The 25,265-nt window shown below is 42.0% G+C and overlaps 1 protein-coding gene and 1 pseudogene across 1 annotated transcript in view; one reads left to right on the forward strand and one right to left on the reverse strand.

Annotated features, from left to right (window-relative positions):
* DNAJC11 (DnaJ heat shock protein family (Hsp40) member C11) overlaps window positions 1-25,265 on the forward strand; it is a 75,454-nt gene that overhangs the window by 11,145 nt on the left and 39,044 nt on the right. Inside the window, exons 2-3 of the mRNA XM_059057360.2 lie at window positions 16,653-16,782; window positions 19,396-19,469. Coding sequence (XP_058913343.1) covers window positions 16,653-16,782; window positions 19,396-19,469 — 204 coding nt within the window. The remainder of the gene's footprint in view (window positions 1-16,652; window positions 16,783-19,395; window positions 19,470-25,265) is intronic.
* On the reverse strand, window positions 22,733-23,251 carry LOC131752748 (protein tyrosine phosphatase type IVA 1 pseudogene; annotated as a pseudogene).

Raw genomic sequence — 25,265 nt, forward strand, 5'->3', positions numbered from 1 at the left:
ACATTGCCAAGCAGAGAACTAGCTGACCTGAGATGGAAATGTAATGTGAGGGAGAAATAAACCTTTGGAATTTTTGGATGGTTTGTTACCACGGTATCACCAACCCAGCAGTTCTCAAACTTTGCTGTCAAGGCCTCTTTACATTCTTAAATTATTGAGGTTCCCAGAGAGCTTTTGTTTATGTGGGTTATAAGTATCAATATTTAATAATAAGACACAGAGTGTACTTACTTCTTCTATTTCAGTACAGGCACAAGGAAGACGTAAGGATTTCAAAATAACTATGTATTCCACAACAATGAGGTTACAGGTACACAGATAGCATAGCAGATATAACGAATGATAGTAAGTATGCAGCAAAAGAACTTAAAATCAGTTGAGTTAATCTCTGAAAACTCACGTGTTTATACCATAAAGTTACCACCTTAGAAATTTCTAGAAAACAGGAAAGTATACAAGTACACAATTCATTAACCATCAGAACAATGATATCATACATCATGTAGCCTCAAGAAAATCCCACTATACTCTCATGAGAGAATGAGAAAAAGGCAAATAAAATCTTAGTATTATTATGAAAATAGTTTTGACCTGTGGACCCCCGAAAGGGTCTCAGGGACTCCCAGGGGACACCACACCACACTTAAGAACCATTGACCCAGCCCATCCTGACAGATACAGTCGTGGTTCAGACATACTGATGTTCCTCACATGCTGTAGCTTACTTTGCTAAAGGAAGGTAGAAAATAAAAGCAGAGTGGCCATATACTTTGAATATGTGCACATTGATTGCAGAGATGGTCTCCATCAACTAGAAATTAAATAAGTGAAAATGTAGCAGTATCTTCAATTGCCTAATTATCTAAGGGAAGCAAATATAATGAAATTGTTGTCAGGAGACTTTTCTAAGCATGATACCCCAGCAGAAATCGGAAAAGAGAGAATTGATAGGTTTGATTTTGTAAAAATGAGAAATATCTGTGTTTATTAAAGGAAAATAACTGAAGCCTAAAAACAATTATAAACACAGTTAAAAGACTCAAAAGGAATCTAATATGTTTGATAAAAATTCATATTTTTAATATATATAAGGAACTCTTGGAATCAAAAAGAAAAAGATGAATACCCTAATAGGAAAACAATACAAAGGAAACAAATAGAAGAAATCTAAAATGCAAATGAGGGACTTCCCTGGCGGTCCAGTGGTTAAGACTTCACCTGCCAATACAGGGGGTGAGGGTTTGATCCCTGGTCAGGGAGCTAAGATCCCACATGCCTCACGGCCAAAAAACCAAAGCAGAAGCAATATTGTAACAAATTCAATAAAGACTTTAAAAAAGGTCCACATCAGAAAATAAAATCTAAAAAAAAATAAAATAAAATGCAAATAAATGTATGGAAAAAAATGTCACCCTCACTAGTAAAAAAACAAATGCAAGTTAAAACAAGGCTTTTTTTGTTTGTTTTGTTTTGTTTTTTCTCTACCAGATTGACAAAAAAATTTTTTTTCTTTTTAATCATAGTATTGAGCTCTGATAGATGAAAATCTGTTAGCCCACCTAGCCAGGAGGCAGGAGGATTCTTCTCTGGAGAAGTTGAGCCAGAGAGACTCTGGAGCCTGGACATAGACAGTAAAGGGTGAGCGTGGCACCCTAACAAAGGCAGGGGCGTGTGTTAGTGTTTGCGTGGCGAGACGTCCGGCTTTTCTGCCTTTATTCTCTGGTCTCTCCCCTGAAGGAACTAGCCCATCAGAAAGAAAAGACTGCCAAATGAAACTTCTAGGTTCCCTCTCAGGCATTTCACAGAGAAGCTCATCAGATGACAAGACCCATTCACACATACAGAGCTTGCAAATAGCTTCTTAGTATCTTACTATGAAGTGTACGTCAATTGCCAAAGAATGTCAGATGTTTGAGGGAAGGCTGCAATGTGAAATTCTGAGATTATGCAGACAGCAAGGAGAAACTAGAAGGAAGCAGACAATACAGGGAGTTTGGAAACTAGATCAATCTTCAGATAGATAAGATACTACATGTGAGAAATAAGAACAAGGTGATATATCAGAGAGCAACACTGTATAAAAAGAGAAGGAGCTCTTGGAAATTAAAAATAAGATAACAAATAAAAAATTCTGTGGAAGGGTTGGAAGATAAAGATGAGGAAATATGCACAAAAGTAAAACTTAAAAACTAGAAGATCAGTTCTTAGCCATGAAGTAAAGTAAAATGAGGGGGAAGACATTATGAAACCATTAATATGAGAATATTTCTCAAAAGATAGGAGACTATAGGTTAAAAAGGGCCATTCAGATAACTAGCATAGTGGATGGGGGAGAAAAGGACCCCATACTAAAGGAAATCATAGGTTAAAGCGAGAGTCCTAAAAGTTTCCAAACAGGTCGCAAACAAAGGACTGGAATTGGAAAGACATTAGGTATCTCACCAGTATAGTACTGTAAACTAGAAGACAGTGGAGCAATATAATAAAAATCCTGAGGGAAAGTTATTTCTAAGTTAGAATTCTATACCCAGCCCACTATTCATTAAGTATAAAGACAGCTTATAAGAACATTTTGAAATAAACAAAGCCTAAAAAATTTTTCCTCCCAACCAGTTTTTTTTTCTGTTATCTAATTTTTAATTTCCAAGAGCTCCTCCTTCTTTTGAGAATATCTCTAAAGGAAACTACTGGAGATTGAGCCCATCAAAGTGAAGAAGAAAACCAAGAAAGAAAGGCATAGGATACAGAAACGAGATACCAACCCAGGAAAGATACCCAGGAAGATGGTGACAGGAAATCCTAAGATGAAGTTTGTTTAGCAAGCCTAACAACCAGAACAGGGCAGAGAGCTCTTAGAGGAATGCCTCTTAGAGGGAGAAAAAAAAAAAAAAAAATGAAAGTGATGTGCTATTTGATATTTGCATACTGAGGGGGATATTAGAAGTCTTTACTATAAGAAGTATACTGTGAAGAGTTGGAGAAGAATCGTAACAGAGCCATAGAAAGCTGAAGCAAATGAAAAAGATGAGGCAATTGTTAACTCCAGGAAAAATAAAGAGTAGTTCAAGAAAAGAAATGTAATCATAGTATACTGTTTGATTCAGCTTTGAACTATATTTACAGTCATAATTAAAACTAAACTAATTAAAAAGAAAAACTGCATTGATTTGAACCAAAGTTGTGATAATTACATAGAAAGGAGGGGAAAGATAAGCACAAGGAAGTGGAAGAGAGTGAAATTCTCTTAAATTAAGTCTAAAATTTTAAAATTAAGGATATGAGTATATTTAGAAATAAAATGAGAAAAATGCTAAAAGATTTTAAAGTGCGTGCATCTGAGGAGTGGGAGTGAATGCTGTTTGGGGTTATAAGTCTAGTAGTTTTATTTATAAACTGTTTATGTAGTCCTTGGATAAAATTAAATTTTTAAATTTAAAAGAATTAAATGGTAAATACTTTCTGGAGATCAGTTCAGAAGACTAAAATGGAAGTCCTATACCCTTTTATCCAACAATTTTAGAAACTTATTTTCTTTTTCTTTTTCTTTTTCCTTTTTTTTTTTTTTTTTTTTGTGGTACGCAGGCCTCTCATTGTGGCCTCTCCCGTTGCAGAGCACAGGCTCCGGACACACAGGCTCAGCAGCCATGGCTCATGGGCCCAGCTGCTCCACGGCATGTGGGATTCTCCCAGACCAGGGCACGAACCCGTGTCCCCTGCATCGGCAGGCGGACTCTCAACCACTGCGCCACCAGGGAAGCCCTAGAAACTTATTTTCAAACAGATAATCATGCATACACACAAAGTTTTAGCTATAGGGATGTCCACTGCAGCCTTTTTGAAACAAATGAAAGTTGTTGATAGGAGAGTGTTATATAAACTGTAATAACAGCATTTAAAATGGTGTAGAAAACACTTAATGACCAATAATACACGAAAAACCAAAACTCCACAAGACCTTTAACTGAAAAAACAGATTATACATTTATATTGTAGAAGAAATACAATTTTATTTTTAAATATATTTTTCTTACCTGTATTTTCAATTTTATCTATGATGAATATATATATTTTTCTAATAAGAAAAAATATATTTTTAAGGTAATTCAACTAGGAAAAAACTAGCATTTGACTCATTTCTTTCTTTAACCTGTTTAACCAGAGGAATTGATGCCATTTTTATAATCTATGCTTATGACAAAGTTGCTCTTCATATTTTTGAAAATGAAGTTTATTTTTGCTCCATATCGTCACCCACACTTAATATTCTCAGTCTTTTTCATTTTAGTCATTCTAGTGGTTGTTAATAGTATCTTGTGTTTTGAATTTTCATTTCCCTAATGACTAACAATGTTGAATATCTTTTTGTGTACTTGTTCACCATTCCTATATCATCTTTTGTTGATGTTTCTGTTTACATCTTTTGCTCGTTATCTTACCAGGTTGTTTATCTTCTTCAGTTGTGAGAGCTCATTGTATATTCCAAATACAAATCTATGAGACAGATATTTTACAAATTTTTTTTTATTATCCTATATAGGAAATCTTTAACTCAGAGTTACAAAGATTATCTCCTATGTTGTCTTTTAGAAGCTTTACCATTTTAGCTTTCACATTTGTGTCTTTTTTCCATTCTCAGGTTTTGTTGGGTTTTTGGTTTTTTCAATTTTTTAACTTGTAAGAGACATATAACATAAAATTTACCATCTTAGCCATTTTTAAGTATACAGTTCAGTGATATTAAATGCTTACATATTGTTGTGCATCTGCCACCACCATTTATATCTCCTGAACTCGTTTCATCTTGTAAAACTCAAACTCTATACCTTTTAAACAGTATATACCTGTTAAACAGTAAGTAAAATTATACGGTATTTCTCTTTTTGTGACTGGCTTATTTCACTTAATATAATGTTCTCAAGGTTCATCCATGTTGCAGCACATGTCAGAATTCCCTGCCTTTTTAAGGCTGAGTAATATTCAATTGTATTTATGTACCATATTTTGCTTATCCATTCATCTGTTGATAGGTACTTGGGCTGCTTCCACATTTTAGCTGTTGTGAATAATGCTGCTCTGAATATGAGTGTACAAATATCTGTTCAAAACCCTGCTTTCAATTCTTTTGGGTATTTACCCAGAAGTGGAATTGCTGAATTGTATGATAAATCTGTTTTTAATTTTTTTTGAGGAACTGCCATACTATTTCCCATAAAAGCTCTACCGTTTTACATTCCTACCAACAATGCACATGAGTTCCGATTTCTCCACATCTTTGCCAACACTTGTTTGTTTTTTTTGTTTGTTTGTTTGTTTGTTGTTTTTTTTTTTTTTTGGTGGTACGCGGGCCTCTCACTGCTGTGGCCTCTCCTGTTGCGGGGCACAGGCTCCGGACGCACAGGCCCAGCGGCCATGGCTCACGGGCCCAGCCACTCCGCGGCATGTGGGATCCTCCTGGACAGGGGCATGAACCCGTGTCCCCTGCATCGGCAGGCGGACTCTCAACCACTGCGCCACCAGGGAAGCCCTGTTTTTTTTTGTTTATAGTAGCCAGCCTAATGGGTGTGGAGTGGTATCTCATTGTGGCTTTGACTTGTATTTCCCTAATGGTTAGTGATATGGAGCATCTTTCCATGTGCTTTTGGCCATTCGTATATGTTCTTTGATATATGAATGTCTGTTTAAGTCCTTTGCCATATTTGAATCCGATTGTTGTTGAATTTTAGGAATTCTTTATATATTCTAGATTTTTTTTTTTTGCGGTATGTGGGCCTCTCACTGTTGTGGCCTCTCCCGTTGCGGAGCACAGGCTCCGGATGCGCAGGCCTAGCGGCCATGGCTCACGGGCTTAGTTGCTCCGCGGCATGTGGGATCTTCCCGGACCAGGGCACGAACCCGTGTCTCCTGCATTGGCAGGCGGATTCTCAACCACTGCGCCACCAGGGAAGCCCTATTCTAGATATTAATCTCTTGTCAGATATACTATTTGCAAATATCTTCTCCCATTCTGTAGGTTGTTTTTTCACTTTCTTGATGGTATCCTTTGACTCATAGAAGTTCTTGATTTTGGTGAAGTCCAATTTGTCCATTTTTTCTTTTGTTGTATGTGCCTTTGGTGTTGTATCCAAGAAATCATTGCCAAATCCAATGTCATGAAGCTTTTGCTCTATACTTTCTTCTAAGAGTTTTATAGTTTCAGCTCTTACATTTAGGTCATTGATCCATTTTGGGTGGATAAACTAATAAACGGATTCAGCAAAAGTTGCAAGATACAAAGTCAACACACAAAAATCAGTCACATTAGTTTTTGTATATGGTGTTAGGTAAGGGTCTCCATTCTTTTTTTTTTTTTTTTTTTTTTTTTTTGCGGTATGCGGGCCTCTCACTGCTGTGGCCTCTCCCGTTGCGGGGCACAGGCTGCGAACGCGCAGGCTCAGCGGCCATGGCTCACGGGCCCAGCCGCTCCGCAGCATGTGGGATCCTCCCAGACCGGGGAACGAACCCACATCCCCTGCCTCGGCAGGTGGACTCTCAACCACTGTGCCACCAGGGAAGCCCAAGGTCCATTCTTTTCATGGGGATATTCAGTTATCCCAGTACCATTTGTTGAAAAGAGTATCCTTTCCCTATTGAATAGTCTTGGCATGCTTGTCAAAAATAATTTGACGGTTTGTGTGAGGGTTTACTTCTGGGCTCTCTATTCTATTCCATTGTTCTATATGTCTGTCTTTATGCCGATATCAATCTGTTTTGATTACTTTAGCTTCGTTGTAAATTTTAAACAGAAGTGTGAGTCCCCCATCTTTGTCCTTTTTCAAGATTGTTTTGGCTTTTGGGATCCCTTGAGATTCCATGTGACTTTTAGAAGGGACTTTTCTATTTCTGTGAAAAATGTCACTGGGATTTTAATAGGGATTGAATTGATTCGTTAGTTACTTTGCATAGTAATGACATTTTAATAATATTAAGTCTTCCAATCCATTGATATAAAGTATCTTTCTGTTTATTTATGTCATCTTAATTTCTTTATGTAAGTCTTTTAAGTTTATTCTTAAGTTTTTTGTTTCTTTGTTTTTGATGCTATTGGAAATGGAACTGTTTTCTTCATTTCCTTTTCAGATTGTTTATTGTTCATGTATAGAAATGCAGCTAATTTTTGTGTGTTGACTTTGTATCTTGCAACTTTGCTGAACTCATTTGTTAGTCCTAACAAGGTTTTGTGTATGTGTGGAATTTTTACAGAGTTTTCTACATATATGATAATATCATCTGCAAACAGAGATAATTTTATTTCTTTTCCAATTTGGATACCTTTTATTTGTTTTTTTTACCTAATTGCTCTGGCTAGGACTTCCAGTGCTATGTTGAATGGAAGTGGTGAGAACAGACATTCTTGCCTTGTTCCTCATCTTAGAGGAGAATCTTTCAGTCTTTCACCACTGAGTATGATGTTTGCTTTGAATTTGTCTTCTTCAGTTGTAAGAGCTCTTTATGGCTTTTAGTTTCTTTTAGTCTCCTTCTGTTGCTAGTTTGCTGAGTGTTTTTATGATGAAAGTGTGTTGAACTTTGTCAGTACTTTTTCTGCAACAGTTGAGATGATCATGTTTTCTATGAACATGGTATAGTATATTGATCAATTTTCATACATGGAACTATCATTGCATTCCAAGAATAAATCCCTCTTGGTCGTAATGTGTATCCTTTTAATATGCTGCTGAACTCTGCTGATATGTTGTTGAGGATTTCTGCATCCGTGTTCATAAGGGATATTGGTCTATAGTTTTCTTTTTTGTGTGGTGTCTTTGTCCGGCTTTGGCATCAGGGTAATAGTGCCCTCATAGGATGAGTTTGGAAGTGTTCCCTCTTCAATATTTTGGAAAAGTTTGAGGATTGATATTAGTTCTTCTTTAAATGTCTGGAAGAATTCACCGGTGAATCCATCAGGTCCAGGGCATTTCTTTGTCAAGAGGTTTTTGATTACTAATTCAGTCTCTTTACTAGTTATAGGTCTATTCAGGTTTCCTATTAGATCATGATTCAGTCTTGGTAGATTTTGTATTTCTAGTAATTTGTCCATTTCATCTAAGTTTTCCAATTTTTCTACTTCTGTAGAATCAGTAGTAATATCTCCACTTTGTTTCTGATTTTAGTAATTTGAGTCTTCTTTTTTTCCTTAGTCTAGCCAAAGGTTTGTCAATTGTGTTGTCTTTTTGAAGAACCAACTTTTTTTCACTAATTCTTTCTATTGTTTATCTGTTCTCTATTTATCTCTGCTAGAATCTTCATGATTTCCTTCTCCTGCCAACTTCGAGTTCAGTTTTACTTCTTTTTCTAGTTTTTTCTTTTATTTATTTTTAAATTAATTTTTATTAGAGTATATAGTTGATTTACAATGTTGGATTAGTTTCTGCTGTACAGCAAAGTGAATCAGTCATACATATACAGATATCCACACTTTTGTAGATTCTGTTCCCATGTAAGTCATTACAGAATATTGAATAGAGTTCCCTGTGATATACAGTAGGTTCTTATTGGCTATCCATTTTATATATAGTAGTGTGTATATATCAATCCCAATCTCCCAATTTATCCCTCCCCTTCACCCCTTTGCCTCTTGGTAACCATAATTTTGTTCTCTACGTCTGTGGCTCCATTTCTGTTTTGTACATAGGTTTATTTGTACCATTTTTTTTAGATTCTACATATAAGCAAAATATATTTGTTTTTGTCTGACTCACTTCACTCTGTATGACAATCTCTAGGTCCATCCATGTCACTGCAAATGACATTATTTCGTTCTTTTCTAGTTTCTTAAAAGTTGTGAAGTTAGAGACTTCCCTGGTGGTGCAGTGGTTAAGAATCCACCTGCCAGGTCAGGGGGTATGGGTTCAAGCCCTGGTCCAGGAAGATCCCACATGCTGCGGAGCAGCTAAGCCCATGCACCACAGCTACTGAGCCTGCGTTCTAGAGCCCGCGAGCCTCAACTGCTGAGCCCACGTGCCACAACTACTGAAGTCTGTGTGCCTAGAGCCCATGCTTTGCAACAAGAGAAGCCACCACAATGAAGAGTAGCCCCTGCTCGCCACAACTAGCGAAAGCCCGCACGAAGCAATGAAGACCCAACACAGCCAAAAAAAAAAGTTGGAAAGTTAGTTGTTGATTTGATATTTCCTTTTTCCATGCCGCACAGCTTGTGGGATTTTAGTTCCCCAACCAGGGATTAAAACCGGGCCCTTGGCAGTGAGAGTGTAGAGTCCTACCACTGGACTGCCAGGGAATTGAGATTTCCTGTTTTTTAATGTAAACATTTATAGCTTTAAATTTCCCCCTTAGCACTGCATCCCATAGGTTTTGGTATGTTGTGTTTCATTTTCATTCATCTCTAAGTATTTTCTAATTTCCCTTGTGATTTTTTTTCTTTGATCTATTGGTCATTTAAGAGTGTATTGTTTGTCACAAATTTGCATCTTTTCCAGTTTTCCTTATGTAATTGATCTCTAATTTCATCCCATTGTGGTTGGAGAGGATACTTTGTATGATATCTTTTTTAAAAAATAAATTTTTATTTATTTATTTTTGGCTGCGTTGGGTCTTCGTTGCTGCACGCGGGCTTTCTCTAGTTGCGGTAAGCGGGGGCTACTCTTTGTTGCGGTGCGTGGGCTTCTCATTGCGGTGGCTTCTCTTGTTGCGGAGCACGGGCTCTAGCACGTGGGCTTCAGTAGTTGTGGCACACGGGCTCAGTAGTTGTGGCTCACGGGCTCTAGAGTGCAGGCCTGGTAGTTGTGGCGCACAGGCTTAGTTGCTCCGTGGCATGTGGGATCTTCCCAGACCAGGGCTCAAACCCGTGTCCCCTGCATTGGCAGGCGGATTCTTAACCACTGCACCACCAGGGAAGCCCCTTTGTATGATATCTATCTTTTAAATTCTATTGAGACTTAAATCGTGGCCTACCAAATGGTCAATCCTGGAAAATGTCTCATGTACACTTGAGGAGAATGTGTTTCTGTTGTTGGATAGAATATTCTGTATGTGTCTGTTAGATCTAGTAGGTTCATTGTGTTGTTCAGGTCCTCTGTTGCCTTACTTATCTTTTGTCTGGTTATTCATAGGATGTTGAAGTCTCCACCTATTACTGTGAAACTATTTCTCCCCCTTCAGTTCTGTCAAGTTTTGCTTTATGTATTTGATGGTCTGTCATTAGGTACATAAGTTTATAGTTATTCTATCTTCTTGCTGTATGAACCTTTTATTAATATGTAATGTCTTTCTTTGTGTCTTATAACCTTTTTTAAATTTATTTATTTATTTTGGCTGCGTTGGATCCTTGTTGCTGCATGCAGACTTTCTCTAGTTGCAATGAGCAGGGGCTAGTCTTCGTTGCAGTGCATGGGCTTCTCATTGCAATGGCTTCTCTTTGTTGGGGAGCAGAGGCTCTTCGCATGCGGGCTTCAGTAGTTGTGGCACGTGGGCTCAGTAGTTGTGGCTCATGGGCTCTAGAGCACAGGCTCAGTAGTTGTGGTGCATGGGCTTAGTTGCTCTGCAGCATGTGGGATCTTCCTGGACCAGAGCTCAAACCCATGTCCCTTGCACTGGCAGGCAGATTCTTAAGCACTACGCCACCAGGGAAGTCCCTTATAACCTTTTTTTTTTTTTTTTTTTGCGGTACGCGGGCCTCTCACTGTCATGGACTCTCCCGTTGCAGAGCACGGGCTCCGGATGCACAGGCTCAGCGGCCATGGCTCACAGGCCCATCCGCTCCGCGGCATGTGGTATCTTCCCAGACCGGGGAATGAACCCGTGTCCCCTGCATCAGCAGGCGGACTCTCAACCACTGCACCACCAGGGGAGCCCCCTTATAACCTCTTTTGATTTAATGTCTGTTCTGTCTGATATTAGTATAGCCACCTGTGCTCTATTTTGATTACTGTTTGCAAGGGATAGCTCTTTCCATCCTTTCACTCTCAACCTGTTTGTGTCTTTGGATCTCAGTTGCGTCTTTTGTTGATAACATAGAGTGTGGTCATGTGTTTTCATCCATTCTGCTAGTCTGTCATTTGATTAAAAAATTTAATCTATTGACATTTCAAGTAATTACTGATAAAAGGGACTGTTTCTGTCACTTTGCTATTTGTTTTCTGTGGGCCGTTTTGTTTGTCCCTCATGTCCCACATAACTCTTTTGTGTTTAGCTGACTTTTTGTAGTGAAATGTTTTAATTCACCTCTTGTTTGCTTTTATGTATATTCTATAACTATTTCCTTTGTGGTCACATTTAACACCTCAAATTACATTTAACATCCTAAATTTATAACAGTCTTGAATTTATACTTAAGCTTTGAATTTATACTTAAGCTTAACTTCAATAATGTACCAAAACTCTATTCTTTTACAGCTCTGTCCCACCTCTTTCAGTTATTGATGTCATAAAATTGCATTTTATATATTGTATGTCTAAACAATAAACTAATGATCATTTTTTATAATACATTAGTCTCTTGAATTATGTAGAAACACAATGTGAAATTACAAGCCAGAGTTATAATAGGACGAGCTTTTAGATTAATTTTTTTTAATGTGTTAGTTTCTTAAATCATTGAGAAAACAAGCTGGAGTTACAAACCATTTTTATAATAATAATAGCTTTGATAATTGCCCGTGTATTTGCCTTTACTGAGATCTTTATTTCTTCATGTGGCTTTGAGTTACTGTCTGGTGTCCTTTCATTTCACGTGGCAGGACTCCCTAGAGCATTCCTCGCAGGCAGCTCTAGTATCTCACAGTCACGGTCAAGGTTCATATTTGTGCATATGAATATTCCCTTCTTCTAGCATCAGTCATTGAAGAACTGTCTTTTCCCCATTGCACTACCTTATGTTACACACCTTTGTCAAAAATCAACTGACAGTATATATATAGGCGTCTGTTTGTGGACTCCCTTCTGTTCCACTGATTTGTATATCTGTTCTTTTACTGGTCCCACCCTGTCTTGATTACCATAGCCATATAATAAATCTTTTCTTTTTTTATTTTTTATAAATTTATTTATTTTATTATTTATTTTTATTTTTGGCTGCATTGGGTCTTCGATGCTCTGTGCGGACTTTCTCTAGTTATGGCGAGTGGGGGCTACTCTTCGTTGCGGTACGCAGGCTTCTCATTGCAGTTGCTTCTCTTGTTGGGAGCACGGGCTCTAGGCTCGCAGGCTTCAGTAGTTGTGGCATGTGGGCTCGGTAGTTGTGGCTCATGGACTCTAGAGTGCAGGCTCAGTGGTTGTGGCGCATGGGCTTAGTTACTCCAAGGCATGTGGGATCTTCCCGGGTCAGGGCTCGAACCCATGTCCCTTGCATTGGCAGGCGGATTCTTAACCACCGCGCCACCAGGGAGGCCCCCATATGATAAATCTTAAAGTTCAGTAATGTGAGTCCTCCAGTTCTTCTTCAAAGTTAGTTTGGTTAGTAAAATAACTAGGAAAATAAAATTTCTTTTTGCTCCATATCATTTTTCCATATAAATTTTAGAATTGGCTTGTCAGTTTCTACCAGAAAAAGCTGGGATATTCATTGGATTGCATTGAATCTGTAGGTTGCTCTGGGGAAATCTGACATCTGAACAATACTGAATCTGCTGATGCATGAAGGCAGCTTATCTCTCCATTATTTTTGGTCTTTAATTTCTTTCAGCAGTGCATTATAGTTTTCAGTGTATGGGTTTTGCAGTTGTTAAATTTATCCCTAAGTAGTTCGTGTTTGTTAATGATACTTTAAATGGTATCGTCCTTTTAAGTTTCCATTTTTAGTATATAGAAATAAATTGAAGTTTTCCTGTTGATCCTATATCCCATGACCTTGCTAAAATCACTTAGTAGGTTTTTTTTGTAGATTCTTTATGATATTCTACATAGACAACATCTGCATATACAGATATTTCTATTTTTTAATATGTTTGCCTTGAATTTATTTTTTGTGCTTTATTGCATTTTTGTATTGTGTATCATCTAATCCAACAGCTTTAACAGACTACTAAACCCTACAGGTTTCTAGGGACCTTTTCACTATGAATCTTATGATACATAAAGGTTGAATTTATAATAGATTTACTTTCCATTGAAATTATAACCAGATGACTGAGATGATGAAACTTTTCACACTTAAAGCACAATACATCACTTAATTTTATAATGAATTTTAGAAATAAGTATGTAACTTTAGGCATCATTTTTAATGATATCACATATTTTGAAGTGATATCAGTGTTTTTACAATAGTGAAAGAGTTTATATTTATGAAATATCGAACCAGTGACCTTAGCTCTTCAGTTACGATAAAAGGCCCAATCTAACCTTTTATTGAATGTGATATTTATTAAAAATGAAACTTCTCGTTTGTTAATCAGTAGCACGTTAAGCCATTTATTAATATGATTAAAGAAGGTATTGCAGACTAGACGCTCTACTCCCTTGTCATCTGGTTTACTTTTTTTTTTTTTTTTTTTTTGGTGGTACGCGGGCCTCTCACTGCTGTGGCCTCTCCCGTTGCGGAGCACAGGCTCCGGACGCGCAGGCTCAGCGGCCACGGCAAACGGGCCCAGCCGCTCCGCGGCACGTGGGATCCTCCCGGACCGGGGCACGAACCCGCGTCCCCTGCATCGGCAGGCGGACTCTCAACCACTGCGCCACCAGGGAAACCCCTGGTTTACTTTTAACAACCAGGAAATAGCAGTCTAACCTAAAGTCAGTCAAGTCTATCTAATCCTGCACTTGTAGTTTTTATGAGATGCTGGAAAGAGCAATTAAAATTTGCAGAAAGAGAATAATTTGTAATGGCTACTCAGGAAGGAACAAGCCCCTTTTACATCGTTACATAAGTAAACCTGTCTGGAGAAGACACATTGAATTTGCCATTCGTTAACTGTTCTTTATTTGCTTAAAACAAAGGGGTTTGGCACGGGTGGCCTATTGGTAAGTGCGGCAGGGGATGCGCTGCATAATTGACGTGAGCGTGGAAGGAAGCCTGCGGTAGGAGAAAGAAAAGGGAACCACAGGGATCGCAGAGGTGGGAGCGTTTAGTCTTGTGTTTTTATTGAAATAGAAGACATGCATAGGAAAGTGCACGCCATGAGCGTGCAGGTCAGTGAATTTTCACAAACGTGGGCCCCTTCATGAATGAATGAAGGGCTGTGCCTTCCCTCTGAATTGTCCCAGTTTCGGTATTCGTGCTGCCAAAAGGATATCACAATTGAATTGTGACAGTAATGATAGCTACAGTGATTAAATCCCTCACGTGTGCGAGGCATTGTTAAGAGTTTGTATGCGTCTTAGCTCATTTACTCCTCAAAGCCAGTGTGATAGGGGTCCTGCTGTCTACAGTTTCAAGGTGAGAAAACGAGGAAAAGGTTGTAGAAGAGCGAGCGTGAGCAGGTCTCTGCTGTGTGCTGGGCGCCGTAGGGAGCGCTGTGCGGTCACCGCGTCTCATTTCATCGCCACACCGCCCCCGGGCCTCCGTCCCGTCCGCTTCAGCCCATGCGGAAGCCGAGGGTCCGGGAGCTCATTAGCCCGAAGGCTGCGTTCTCCACCACCGCTGGAAGGCTGCTGTGTGAGCCCAGAGGAAATCACACCGACGGCCAGACGCAGGGGAAGCGGGGGGGTGGCCATGTGCAAACTGCTCAGGAGTGTGATTCGCAAAGGCTACAGCAGAGAGGAGCTGGAGAAGGAGATGAGTGCTGCCACGGGCAGACGTCTGCCGAGTCCTTGGAGGCAAAAGGATGCTCAGTCACCAAGGTCCTTGACCGTTTTCCAGTGACGTAGTTAATGGAAGCCGTCGAGCTGCTGATGCCTGAGCCTGTAGTCGAACCGCGAGGGTCCTGTGTCCGCGTTAAAGGACAGCTGAGTGGCCCGCCTCTAGCAGAGCTTTGCTCGTGACAGAACCGCGCCCAGTTAGAGCTGGGAAGGCCCACAGCAGTCATCCACCCAACCCCCCACTCCTCGGACAGAGAAAGTGGCCCGAGAGCGGCGCCCGGGTCCTCGCAGGCACGTGGGACTGACACACGTAACGTTCCGGTAACGGCTGTCGTCTTCCTGTTGGGAGCTCTGCAGAATTCCTTGTTTAAGATCTCTGGTAAACTTGCACAGATTTCCTGGCATCAGAAGAACTTAGCCCTATAGAAAATATCTAAATTTCAGACCAAAAATTATCACTGACGTAAGGTTTTGCCTTTTTTCATTGGTAAAAGCATTCATTACTCCTGGAATTGGAAGATATTGAAAAATACAGTTTAACATCTTCCCTTGTAACCTTGATGCCCTGAGTAATCATGTTCCTGTGACCACTCTCCTGTGTACCGTGTCACCGGACCTGATCCCAGAGCACCACCCATCCTCAGCCTCCTCAGCGTCCTCAGCCTCCTCAGCCTCCTCAGCCTCCTCAGCGTCCTCAGCGTCCTCAGCGTCCTCAGCCTCCTCAGCATCCTCAGCCTCCTCAGCCTCCTCAGCGTCCTCAGCGTCCTCAGCCTCCTCAGCGTCCTCAGCGTCCTCAGCGTCCTCAGCGTCCTCAGCGGGGACCTGGTCCCGTTCCTCTACCCAGGGAGCTGGCTTTTCAGGCCCCTCTGGTATGTTGTCAGTGACCCAGAATTTGCTTCTGTTGTCAAAACGGTGGGGTTGCCTCGCAAAATAAAGTGTTATTTACTTGACAAATCATCTGGACAGAGCTGTCCGTTTGGCATCACCTCTGACAGACCAAAATGGTCCCTGGGGTCGGTATAATATCAGACATAGAACTTCCCCCAAACACACCTGAGGGCCCGGCCAGAGAGATGACGGCACAGTGTTCCTAGAGCCTCTGACGAAGTCCGTTTCTGCGAACTTGGCGGCTGAGACGCAGGCGAAGTAGAAAGTGGATTTCTGTCAACCCTCTGCCTTCCTCCCTTCTGTGCAGTTAAAACACAGCCCGGGCCCGTTTCACTCTTCGTGTCACCTGTGCTCTTCGTATGGTGCATTTTCCCCTCAGACTGATTACTGACAAGAATTGGAGGCGTGTGTGTGTTGAGTCGTGACCCTTCGGGTGCCGGGGGTGGGGAGCCTTTTTGCCGTAGGATCGTAAAGCAATTTTTGCCTGCTTTATGTGCCACCTTTCAGAATTAGAGGTTGAATAGAAATGTGTGTCGATTTGACAATTTTATGTCTTTGATTTTTTAAGGGTGAATATTCATTGAGTTTCCTCTGTCAGAAAACAGATTAAGCGCAGGGCATTTCTGTCTAATGGTGTGTAGCTTTTTTCCTTTCTGGACAAATTCTTTGTTGGGGGGACCTCGGCAGGATCGACTTTAAATAACTCCGCTTAAGGAGCAAGCGGGTCTCTGTGACGTTTCTCATTTCCACTGAGAGCACAGAGAGGCAGGGTAGGGACGCAAGCTTTCATTTCATCCGAGAGCAGCACTTCCCAGCACAACACAATTGCTATTGCTATACATAATTGATCACTTTATTAACTGTGGAAAAATGGGGCCTCACTGAAGTAATAAAGCATAACTTCATTATGTCCTATATGTAGAGAGCAAACATGTTGGAACGTGGCTGACAGCTGCCCATTTCAAGGCTGATTCTGATCAGGATAATATCTAAGTAGCGTTGATTGTTCTCTAATTGGATTTCCCCTCCTGCAGGCCTCTTCCGAAGAGCTGAAAGCAGCCTACCGCAGGCTGTGCATGCTCTACCATCCGGACAAGCACAGGGACCCGGAGCTCAAATTGCAGGCGGAGCGACTGTTTAACCTCGTTCACCAGGCTTATGAAGGTCAGTGCGGGGCTTGGCTCTGTAGAAACAGCCTGGTAGCGAGACACTCAGTGTTTAAGAGGCTTGATTTGTAGAGGGTAGAAAAAGTGAGTCCTTAGAGGTGTATAAAAGAGCTGGTTAGTTTAGTGCTTTTTACTGACAGGGACCTTTGAGAGAGTAGTATTTTTGCTTTGGAAATCAATACGTGTTACGTGTCCAGTAAGTAGAAAATGAGGCTGCAGGTGAAGTAATAGCCCAGCGTCTGAATTGCAAGGGAATACTCCAGCTTTAAATCATTTACTAGTCTTCTTCTAAAGGGAACTCTTAGAGGTAAAAGGCTGATCACTATAGACAAGCTCTCTTTGTTCTCTTTTTTTTGTGAGAAGATACAAAGAACATTTTTCCATCTGAAAGTGATTTTATTGGTTCCGTAGCATTCAGTTAAGGAAAGGTACTAGCAAAAGGAAGAAAATGGTGTTAAGGAGCCTCTAACAGGAAATAGAATCAAGTAATTCAGATTTTTATGTTTATATCTTATGTATTTCAGAACAAGTTTGTAATATATTTGTTTATGAAATATTAAAATCACTAATAGGTACAGTTTCTGTTTGAGATGATGAAAAAGTTCTAGAAATAGATTGTCATGATGGTTACACAACATTGCGAATTTATTTTATTTTTTGTTTTTAGACTCCATTTATTTTTTATTTTTAAAATTTATTTGTTTATTTATGGCTGCGTTGGTTATTCGTTGCTGCGTGCAGGCTTTATCTCTAGTTGTGGCGAGCGGTGGGGGCTACTCTTCATTGCGGTGCGCGGGCTTCTCATTGTCGCGGCTTCTCTTGTTGCGGAGCACGGGCTCTAGGCGCGTGGGCTCCAGTAGTTGTGGCACACGGGCTCAGTAGTTGTGGCTCGCGGGCTCTAGAGCACAGGCTCAGTAGTCGTGGCACATGGGCTTAGTTGCTCCGTGGCATGTGAAATCTTCCCGGATCAGGGCTCAAACCCATGTCCCCTGCATTGGCAGATGGATTCTTAACCACTGCGCCACCAGGGAAGTCCCCGAATTTATTTAACACCACTGAATTGTACACTTAAACATGGTTAAAATGATCAATTTTATGTTGTGTGTATTATACCACGATTTTTAAAATTAAAATTAAAAAAATATAAAATCACTCTTAGGATCTATGCCAAGTAAAGTAAGTTATTCATTCCAGAGACATTTGGTGATTTGCTTCTTAATTAGGTAGACCGAAAATTAGATTTTCTTTACACAATAAAGACTTCTCATTGTGGACATAAAAGCGTGTTGCTGTATTCACCGTAGTTTTACCAGAAAGTTAGATTTCAGTGACCAGTAAAACTGAGAATATGGCACATACGTGTGTACAGTCAGCCTGTATCTTCACCAAATGTAACTTTTCAGGCTACTTATCTGGTCTGAATAAAGCTTGACCAAAAACTCGTTCCTTTTATCGTATTTGGTTGTCTAAATTACCTACTTACTGGATTGTATTGTTTTGGAGATTTGGGGAAGAGTCAACAGAAAAACCCTACCAGTGCTTGTGAAAATGCTGCAGCAGCAGACCTGTCCCCAGTGTTTGGCCTAAAGGGAGACTGATAATGGTGAATAAATAATTCCTTATTAAATCCTAGAGATCAGCTCAAGAGAAGTTTGGCTCCCAAGTTTTCTGGCGGTCCGCATTTCTTTCTTCCTCATTAGATTTGAATACGGATAGAGTCACTTACATCATTATTTAATTAGACCTAAAAATATATGGGAAATCTCCGGCGGGCAAAGATTCAAAGGTCTTGAACAGAAGTTGGCCCAGCAGAGGAGGGAGGTAACGACTGTTTGCTGTACGGATGTTCAGGTTCGGGTTGGAGGTCCTTTGAACAGCTCTCGCCCGCACCGAACAGTCTTTCTGATGTACTTTAGGTGACGTGGCCGACACCATAGTGAGAGGTGTTTGTGTCTTTTAAAAATGATTTACAGGGCTTCCCTGGTGGCGCAGTGGTTGAGAGTCCGCCTGCCGATGCAGGAGACACGGGTTCGTGCCCTGGTCCGGGAAGATCCCACGTGCCGCGGAGCAACTAAGCCCGTGAGCCATGGCCGCTGGGCCTGCGCGTCCGGAGCCTGTGCTCCGCAACGGGAGAGGCCAAAGATTTACAAATAAAGAAGAGAGGCACCCAAAACAAACAAACAAACCCCTACATCATAAGAAGTCAGAGTTTTCTGGTCAGAGCCTGTCCCTAGTTTTACATTAGGCCCTGTTAGAAAACTGGAATTCACTCTCTCAAGCCAAGATACCTTCATAGACTGTGGCGGAAACTCACTAGGTGCTTTTAAAAACAACTGTCCTTTAGAGATGCAGGGTCAGTGCACCTCACAACGAAGAGTAGCTTGGACACGAAAAACCCGATGTTTCTCAGTTGTAGCCACCTTTAAACGTGTCCTCGCTTGGATCTGGGGAGTGATTAGGAGGAAAGACACATTGGGAATGATGGGGTCTCTAGGAAGATGGTGGCTGGAAGGAGAAGAACGAAAAGAGGTGGGCTTGCCTGGTGGTATCGTGGTCAGGACTGAAAGGTGAATGTCGTGCTTTGTAAACATGTTTGGTTTTTAACTTGCAGTGCTCAGTGACCCCCAAACCAGGGCCATCTACGATATCTATGGCAAGAGAGGACTGGAAATGGAAGGATGGGAGGTAAGAGAAGCTCTGTGTCTGGTGTCCCGGGAACGTCACTCGGCAGCTGCAGAACAACAACCCCCAAGTCCCACAACCTGCAGCGATGCCTTTGAGACCGTTTGAGGACATAGAGTCGTCTTCTCGCCTTTATATTTTGGCTTAAGGAACTGGGTTCCACGCGTGGCTTGGACACTTTGTAACTTGTCCTCCGTTTCCTAACCCATCAGGTGAACAGTAAGAGGGATGGACCAGACCAGTCATTTTTAACCCAGGGAAGGGAGCAGGCCGGTCAGGGGGTGCTGGTAGATGGTTTCTGAAAGGGCACAGTTCCTACACGTACCCTCCTTCCACACGTATACTTCCTTCCACCCTCCACGGCCCTGAGAGCCCCTTTCCACCCGAGGATGCAGCTGAATCTAGGAAGTGTTCGTTGGTGCTGTGTTGTGTGTGTGAACGGAACAGAAGCATGGAAAAGTTGAGAACTACTGGGTTAAATTGTCTGTAATGACCCTTCCAGCTCTAATGGGCTGTGCTGTTAGAATGTTATAAATATAGTGAGTCAAACAAAGGAAATAGCAGGTGTCTCTGAAGTAGGTTACCTGGACAGCCATGCCATGTGGGAACTACCGCTAACCTTCAGAAGGTCCCGTCTTCTTTCACTCTGCCACGGAGTGGTCTTAGAGCCTTGGGCAAGGCGTTTGACTGCTTTGTACTTCCGTGTTACGACCTAAAAAATAATGATATGCAGATCAAGTAGAAAAATTAATATGAAACTTTGTTGTAAAACTCTGTATCGCTGTAAGAACATATAGGTGTTATTACTTAATTTCATTGCAGAAACTTGGTTCTGATGCCCAAGAAATTCTGGTAGGCCATTAACATTAAATGCATGACTGTCTATTCTAATTTTAGGATGAAAACCTTGTAAAGGCCTTTGGGTGTGACTGGAACGGGAGTGAAATAGGGTTCTGTTGCCGTTTTCACCAGTGCTGGATATTGGTGGCTTCTGGGCCGTTTCCAACCTATAGCCACGTTTTGGTTGCCCACAGAGTGGATAGTAGTTGCTGACATTTGAAACTTAGGCTTTGCAGGAAAATCCAGTCTCTTATCTTCTCTGGAAAAATCAGCAGACCTGGTTACTCTGTGTCTAAATTCCCCTCTGAGGCAACAGTCACCAGGTCTGAGGAGCCCCTGCCGTTGGGCTGGACTGTGCTGTGCAGTCGGCCCCGGCCCTGCAGCTCCCTCCTCCTGTCCGCACTCCCTGCCTGGCTCCCAGTGGCCTTTCGGCTTCTGGCCTCTGGCTCAGTGCAAATAGCAGTGCCTCATGTCACATCCGTTCATGGTAGCAAAGTGTTGGGTCTAGTGGCTTAGAATTTTTTTCATTAAAGAAGGAAAATAGAGACCTGTTGAATTTACTAAGTTTCTCCTCGTGCCGCAGGTTAAAGCTCCCTTGTGTTTTGAAGCCGTGGGCTGGTTGCAGTTCTTCATGGCGGCAGCAGTCAGGGCCACTGGAAAGCTGCAGGCCTCAGAGTCTAGGGTTCATTCACAGCAGCATTATTCCCACTCAGTGGAGCAGCAGGGTGACGTCTTCCTGGCAGAATATCGCATGGTTTCCCATCACCAAGCCAAATTATCTCCCCATTAGAAACAGAGAAAAACCATGCACACTTCCGTGATTATAAAAGTATGCAGGCAGCCACAGATGGTGACTGGATACGCTTTTATATTCATATTTTTTAGTAGACGACTTTAAGGGAAACAAGTTCTCATCGATCAGAATTGGCTTTTTTTTTTTTTTTTTTTTTGCATCAATACTAATCCTTCACTGATGATAAAAATGCCTTGGGGCTTCCCTGGTGGCGCAGTGGTTGAGAGCCCGCCTGCCGATGCAGGGGACGCGGGTTCGTGCCCCGGTCCGGGAGGATCCCACGTGCCGCTGCAGAGCAGCTGGGCCCGTGAGCCACGGCCGCTGAGCCTGCGCGTCCGGAGCCTGTGCTCCGCAACGGGAGAGGCCACAACGGTGAGAGGCCCACGTATCGCAAAAAAAAAAAAATGGCTTGAAGGAAAAACAGGAAAGTACCTCCTCAGACACTTACTGAGAAGAGATGTACGGGTGCCTAACATATAATAGGAAACCTGAGCCCATCGTTCATACTGTGAAGGAAAAGTCTCGCTGAACTCGAGCACTTTATGGCGTTGGCGTCACCGTTCCCTTGAGGAATTCTGCAGCTGGTGGCTTTTTCAGTATGAGGGTTCTCCCGTTTCAGTCACAGCCTCCACCCCAGGGAGGAAGCTATGTTGTCTTCACTCTGTTGCTAGTATTTTTAGACTATTACACTTTTCCACTTGCTGACCGGTGTCCATCTGCCACGTGTCTGTCAGTCTAAACCCATGGGTAGTCAGGGAGGGATGGAGGCCACGGGTGACGCCCGTAGTGTTTTGGACGCCTTTAGTCCAAAAATGCCCGAGCAGCCGCAGACGTGGCAGTCGCTCCTGCCCCAGCTCTGGCATCACCCCCTTTCTGCTGGTGGAGGCTGGGGATGAAATTGAGCATTTGTAGGTTGCATCAAATGTTGACCCTGTTTTCAAGCACTAGGTAGGTATTTAGTCTTTGTCTATTCTCTTGTTTTTAACCTTCAAGAGACTTCGTCGTGCTCTGGCTGGATTCCAAAGGAATGAGATGCAAAGTTCCCAGCTCGTAACACCAGCCATTTGCGTTCTTAAAGTTGCAGTGTTTGTGCGGATACCCGTGCTTCCAACGCAGTGGCCTCTTCAGAACGGCAGAAACCCAGCTTTGAGCTGTGGACGTTCCGACCGTATTGAGTCTGCTAACAGCTGGCAAGTGGAGTGGGAAACCACACACGTCTGAGGGGGCTTGCAGACGCCAGATTACGTTTAGAGGAGCGGCCTTTGGCCCGGATCACCCACACTTTACTTTTTGTCTGCAGCCCTTCACCTTTATCCGTGTCTCACTTTGCCCTGCCTCTTGGACATCGTTCTTTTTTATTTTTTTCCAGGAAAGGTCAGTTGGTACAAACGATAATAAGCACGTTTTAAATGCTGAGCGGCAAGAGTCCTTTGCTAAGCGTCCAAGCAGGTTGATCCTAACCCAGACATAGAGGCTGCAGTTCTGCCGGCTTTGTGGCCTGGTAACACTGCGTTTCAACACTCCTGTGGAAGCCTCATCAGACTTCACCAAGCCAGCGTGCTGGCTGACATGTGCAACAGATTCTGTCCTGTCTAGGTTCCACTTCCAAGCAATGGCCTCAGGCACCCCAGTTTTACTGAACGCAACGGTTGTTTCTGTGACCATTGGGATCTTTAAAGTGCAGCCGCATTTTAGGACACTACTTCTCCAAATACAAAAGCTTGCTGCTAAAAGCTCCACGCCGCTTTTGTCTTATGAACCGTACTGCATCTTCATATTTCATTCCACCTTCAGTTAACGCTAGGGCGGCAAGCACAGGAGCCTCTCCCAAGGCCTGCAACGCAACGAGCAGCAATTGCAACGACGGGGTCTGCACACAACTTGACTTTCACAAGACTTAACCGGCCAAGAACAATCTGCTCGGACGGCGGTGTGCGTCATCCAAAGGCCAGTCGAGAACACGGATGCCGTCTTTCTCCACGAGGGTCGCGTCACAAGTTGCTTCACATACTCTTACTATTGTGGTAACTCCATACTTCTTAAGTTCCTCCATAAACTTGTTTAAGGTCGCATTAGTTGGATTGTGTGTCATAAGAAATCTCACGTTCTCGTAAGTGATTTCCACAGGAGCTGGGCGGTTCATTCGATCCATGTTAATTTAATTAAAAAACACTCAGTAGGGTTATGAAAGAATTTTAAAACTTGAATACAGAAATGGGGCAAAGAAACTGAGTCTACTTCAATATACTCCACCTGAAATTCTCAGTGGTTTTGAGTATGACGTTGGGAGTAATGGGAAATGAAATGAACCTTCTAGCAAGAAGCAACAATTCTTCAATCCAGTAATACTGAGGCAATGGAAAGGAAGTGCACTGAGGTTTACCCCCTGTAGGTCAGAACTCTTGTAAAAAATGCTCTGTGGATTTCAGTTCAACACTTCTGTGTCCGGGTTCACCACTCTTATGGGGGCTTCTTGGTGGAGTAGTAATGAAGTTCTGCAGATCACGTGTCTGCATAGAGGTCGTGCTGTGCCTGGCAGTAATCTCCACTGCCCTTCAGAAACTCCATAAATGTGTGACCAAGAACACCACAGAACTGAGGAATATGTCTACTCATTGAAGATTGTGGCCTAATCATACAGCCGGTCCTGCGGCGGCGGTGACATGGGCAGCGGCGGCAGGGCAGGGGCAGCGGCTTTGCGGGCCGCAGCGGGGGAACCGGACTCGATCTACCTGACATCATTCTTATAGTGTCTAGGAAAGTCACCCTGCATTGAGAGCTGTAATATGGTCAAGGTCATGAAAACGAAGACAGAAACTCCCACAGGTGGGAGGAGACTAACAAGACATGTGACTAAATACAATCCTGGATCCTGGGTCCTGGATCCGATCCTAGGGCATAACAGCGACGTTTGCGGAAAGACTCGTGAAATCCCAGAAGTCTGGGTTTAGTTAGCAGTAATGTACTGATCTTGGTTTCCTAGATTTGACAGATGTTTGTTCCATGGTTCTGTTAGACGTTAACATTTGGGGGAGGCTCAGTGAAGGGTAGACGAGAACTTTCTGTGCTATCTTTGTAACTTCTCTAAAGTTCTAAATAATTTTCTAAAATTATTCCAAAATAAAAAGTTGAATCATAGAATTTTCAAACCAGACGGCACCTCAGGAATCATGTAGTTTTAATCCCCCTCATTTATAGGAGGAAACTGAAGCCTAGAGAGTGAAGTGACTCACCTGAGGTCTCCCAGGAGGTTCAGGTGGTGTCGGAGAGCCTAGGTCTCTGTCCTGTTCCCACTGTGCCACCTGCTTTTACAGGCCTCTCTGCAGAGACCTCATCTGCAGAGTAAGTCATCCTAACTAGCACCAAGTAGACCTAGTTGGTAAATGATCAAGGTGCACAGCACAGGTATATGGATACATGGGCGGCTTATGATACACTCTGTTGACGAAAAACATCGAAAATGTCTATGGTCCACTAATCTATGACAAAGGAGGCAAGGATATACAACGGAGAAAAGACGGTCTCTTCAATAAGTGGTGCTGGGAAAACTGGACAGCTACATGTAAAAGAATGAAATTAGAACACTCCCTAACACCATACACAAAAATAAACTCAAAGTGGATTAGAGATCTAAATGTAAGACCCAGCACTACAAAACTCTTAGAGGAAAACATAGGAAGGACACTCTGACATAAATCACAGCAAGATGTTTTTTGATCTCCTAGAGTAATGGAAATAAAAACAAAAATAAACAAATGGGACCTAATGAAATTTAAAAGCTTTTGCATAGCAAAGGAAACCATAAACAAGAGGAAAAGTCAACCCTCAGAATGGGAGAAAATATTTGCAAACAAATCAACGGACAAAGGATTAATGTCCAAAATATATAAACAGCTCATGCAGCTCAATATTAAAAACACAAACAACCCAATCCAAAAATGGACAGAAGACTTAGACATTTCTCCAAAGAAGACATACAGATGGCCAAGAGGTACATGAGAAGCTGCTCAACATCACTCATTGTTAGAGAAATGCAAATCAAAACTATGAGGTATCACCTCACACCGATTGGAATGGGTATCATCAGAAAATCTACAAACAACAAATGCTGGAGATGGTGTGGAGAAAAGCAAACCCTCTTGCACTGCTGGTGGGAATGTAAATTG

This window comes from Kogia breviceps, chromosome 1 (assembly GCF_026419965.1).
Source record: "Kogia breviceps isolate mKogBre1 chromosome 1, mKogBre1 haplotype 1, whole genome shotgun sequence".
Lineage (NCBI taxonomy): Eukaryota > Metazoa > Chordata > Mammalia > Artiodactyla > Physeteridae > Kogia > Kogia breviceps.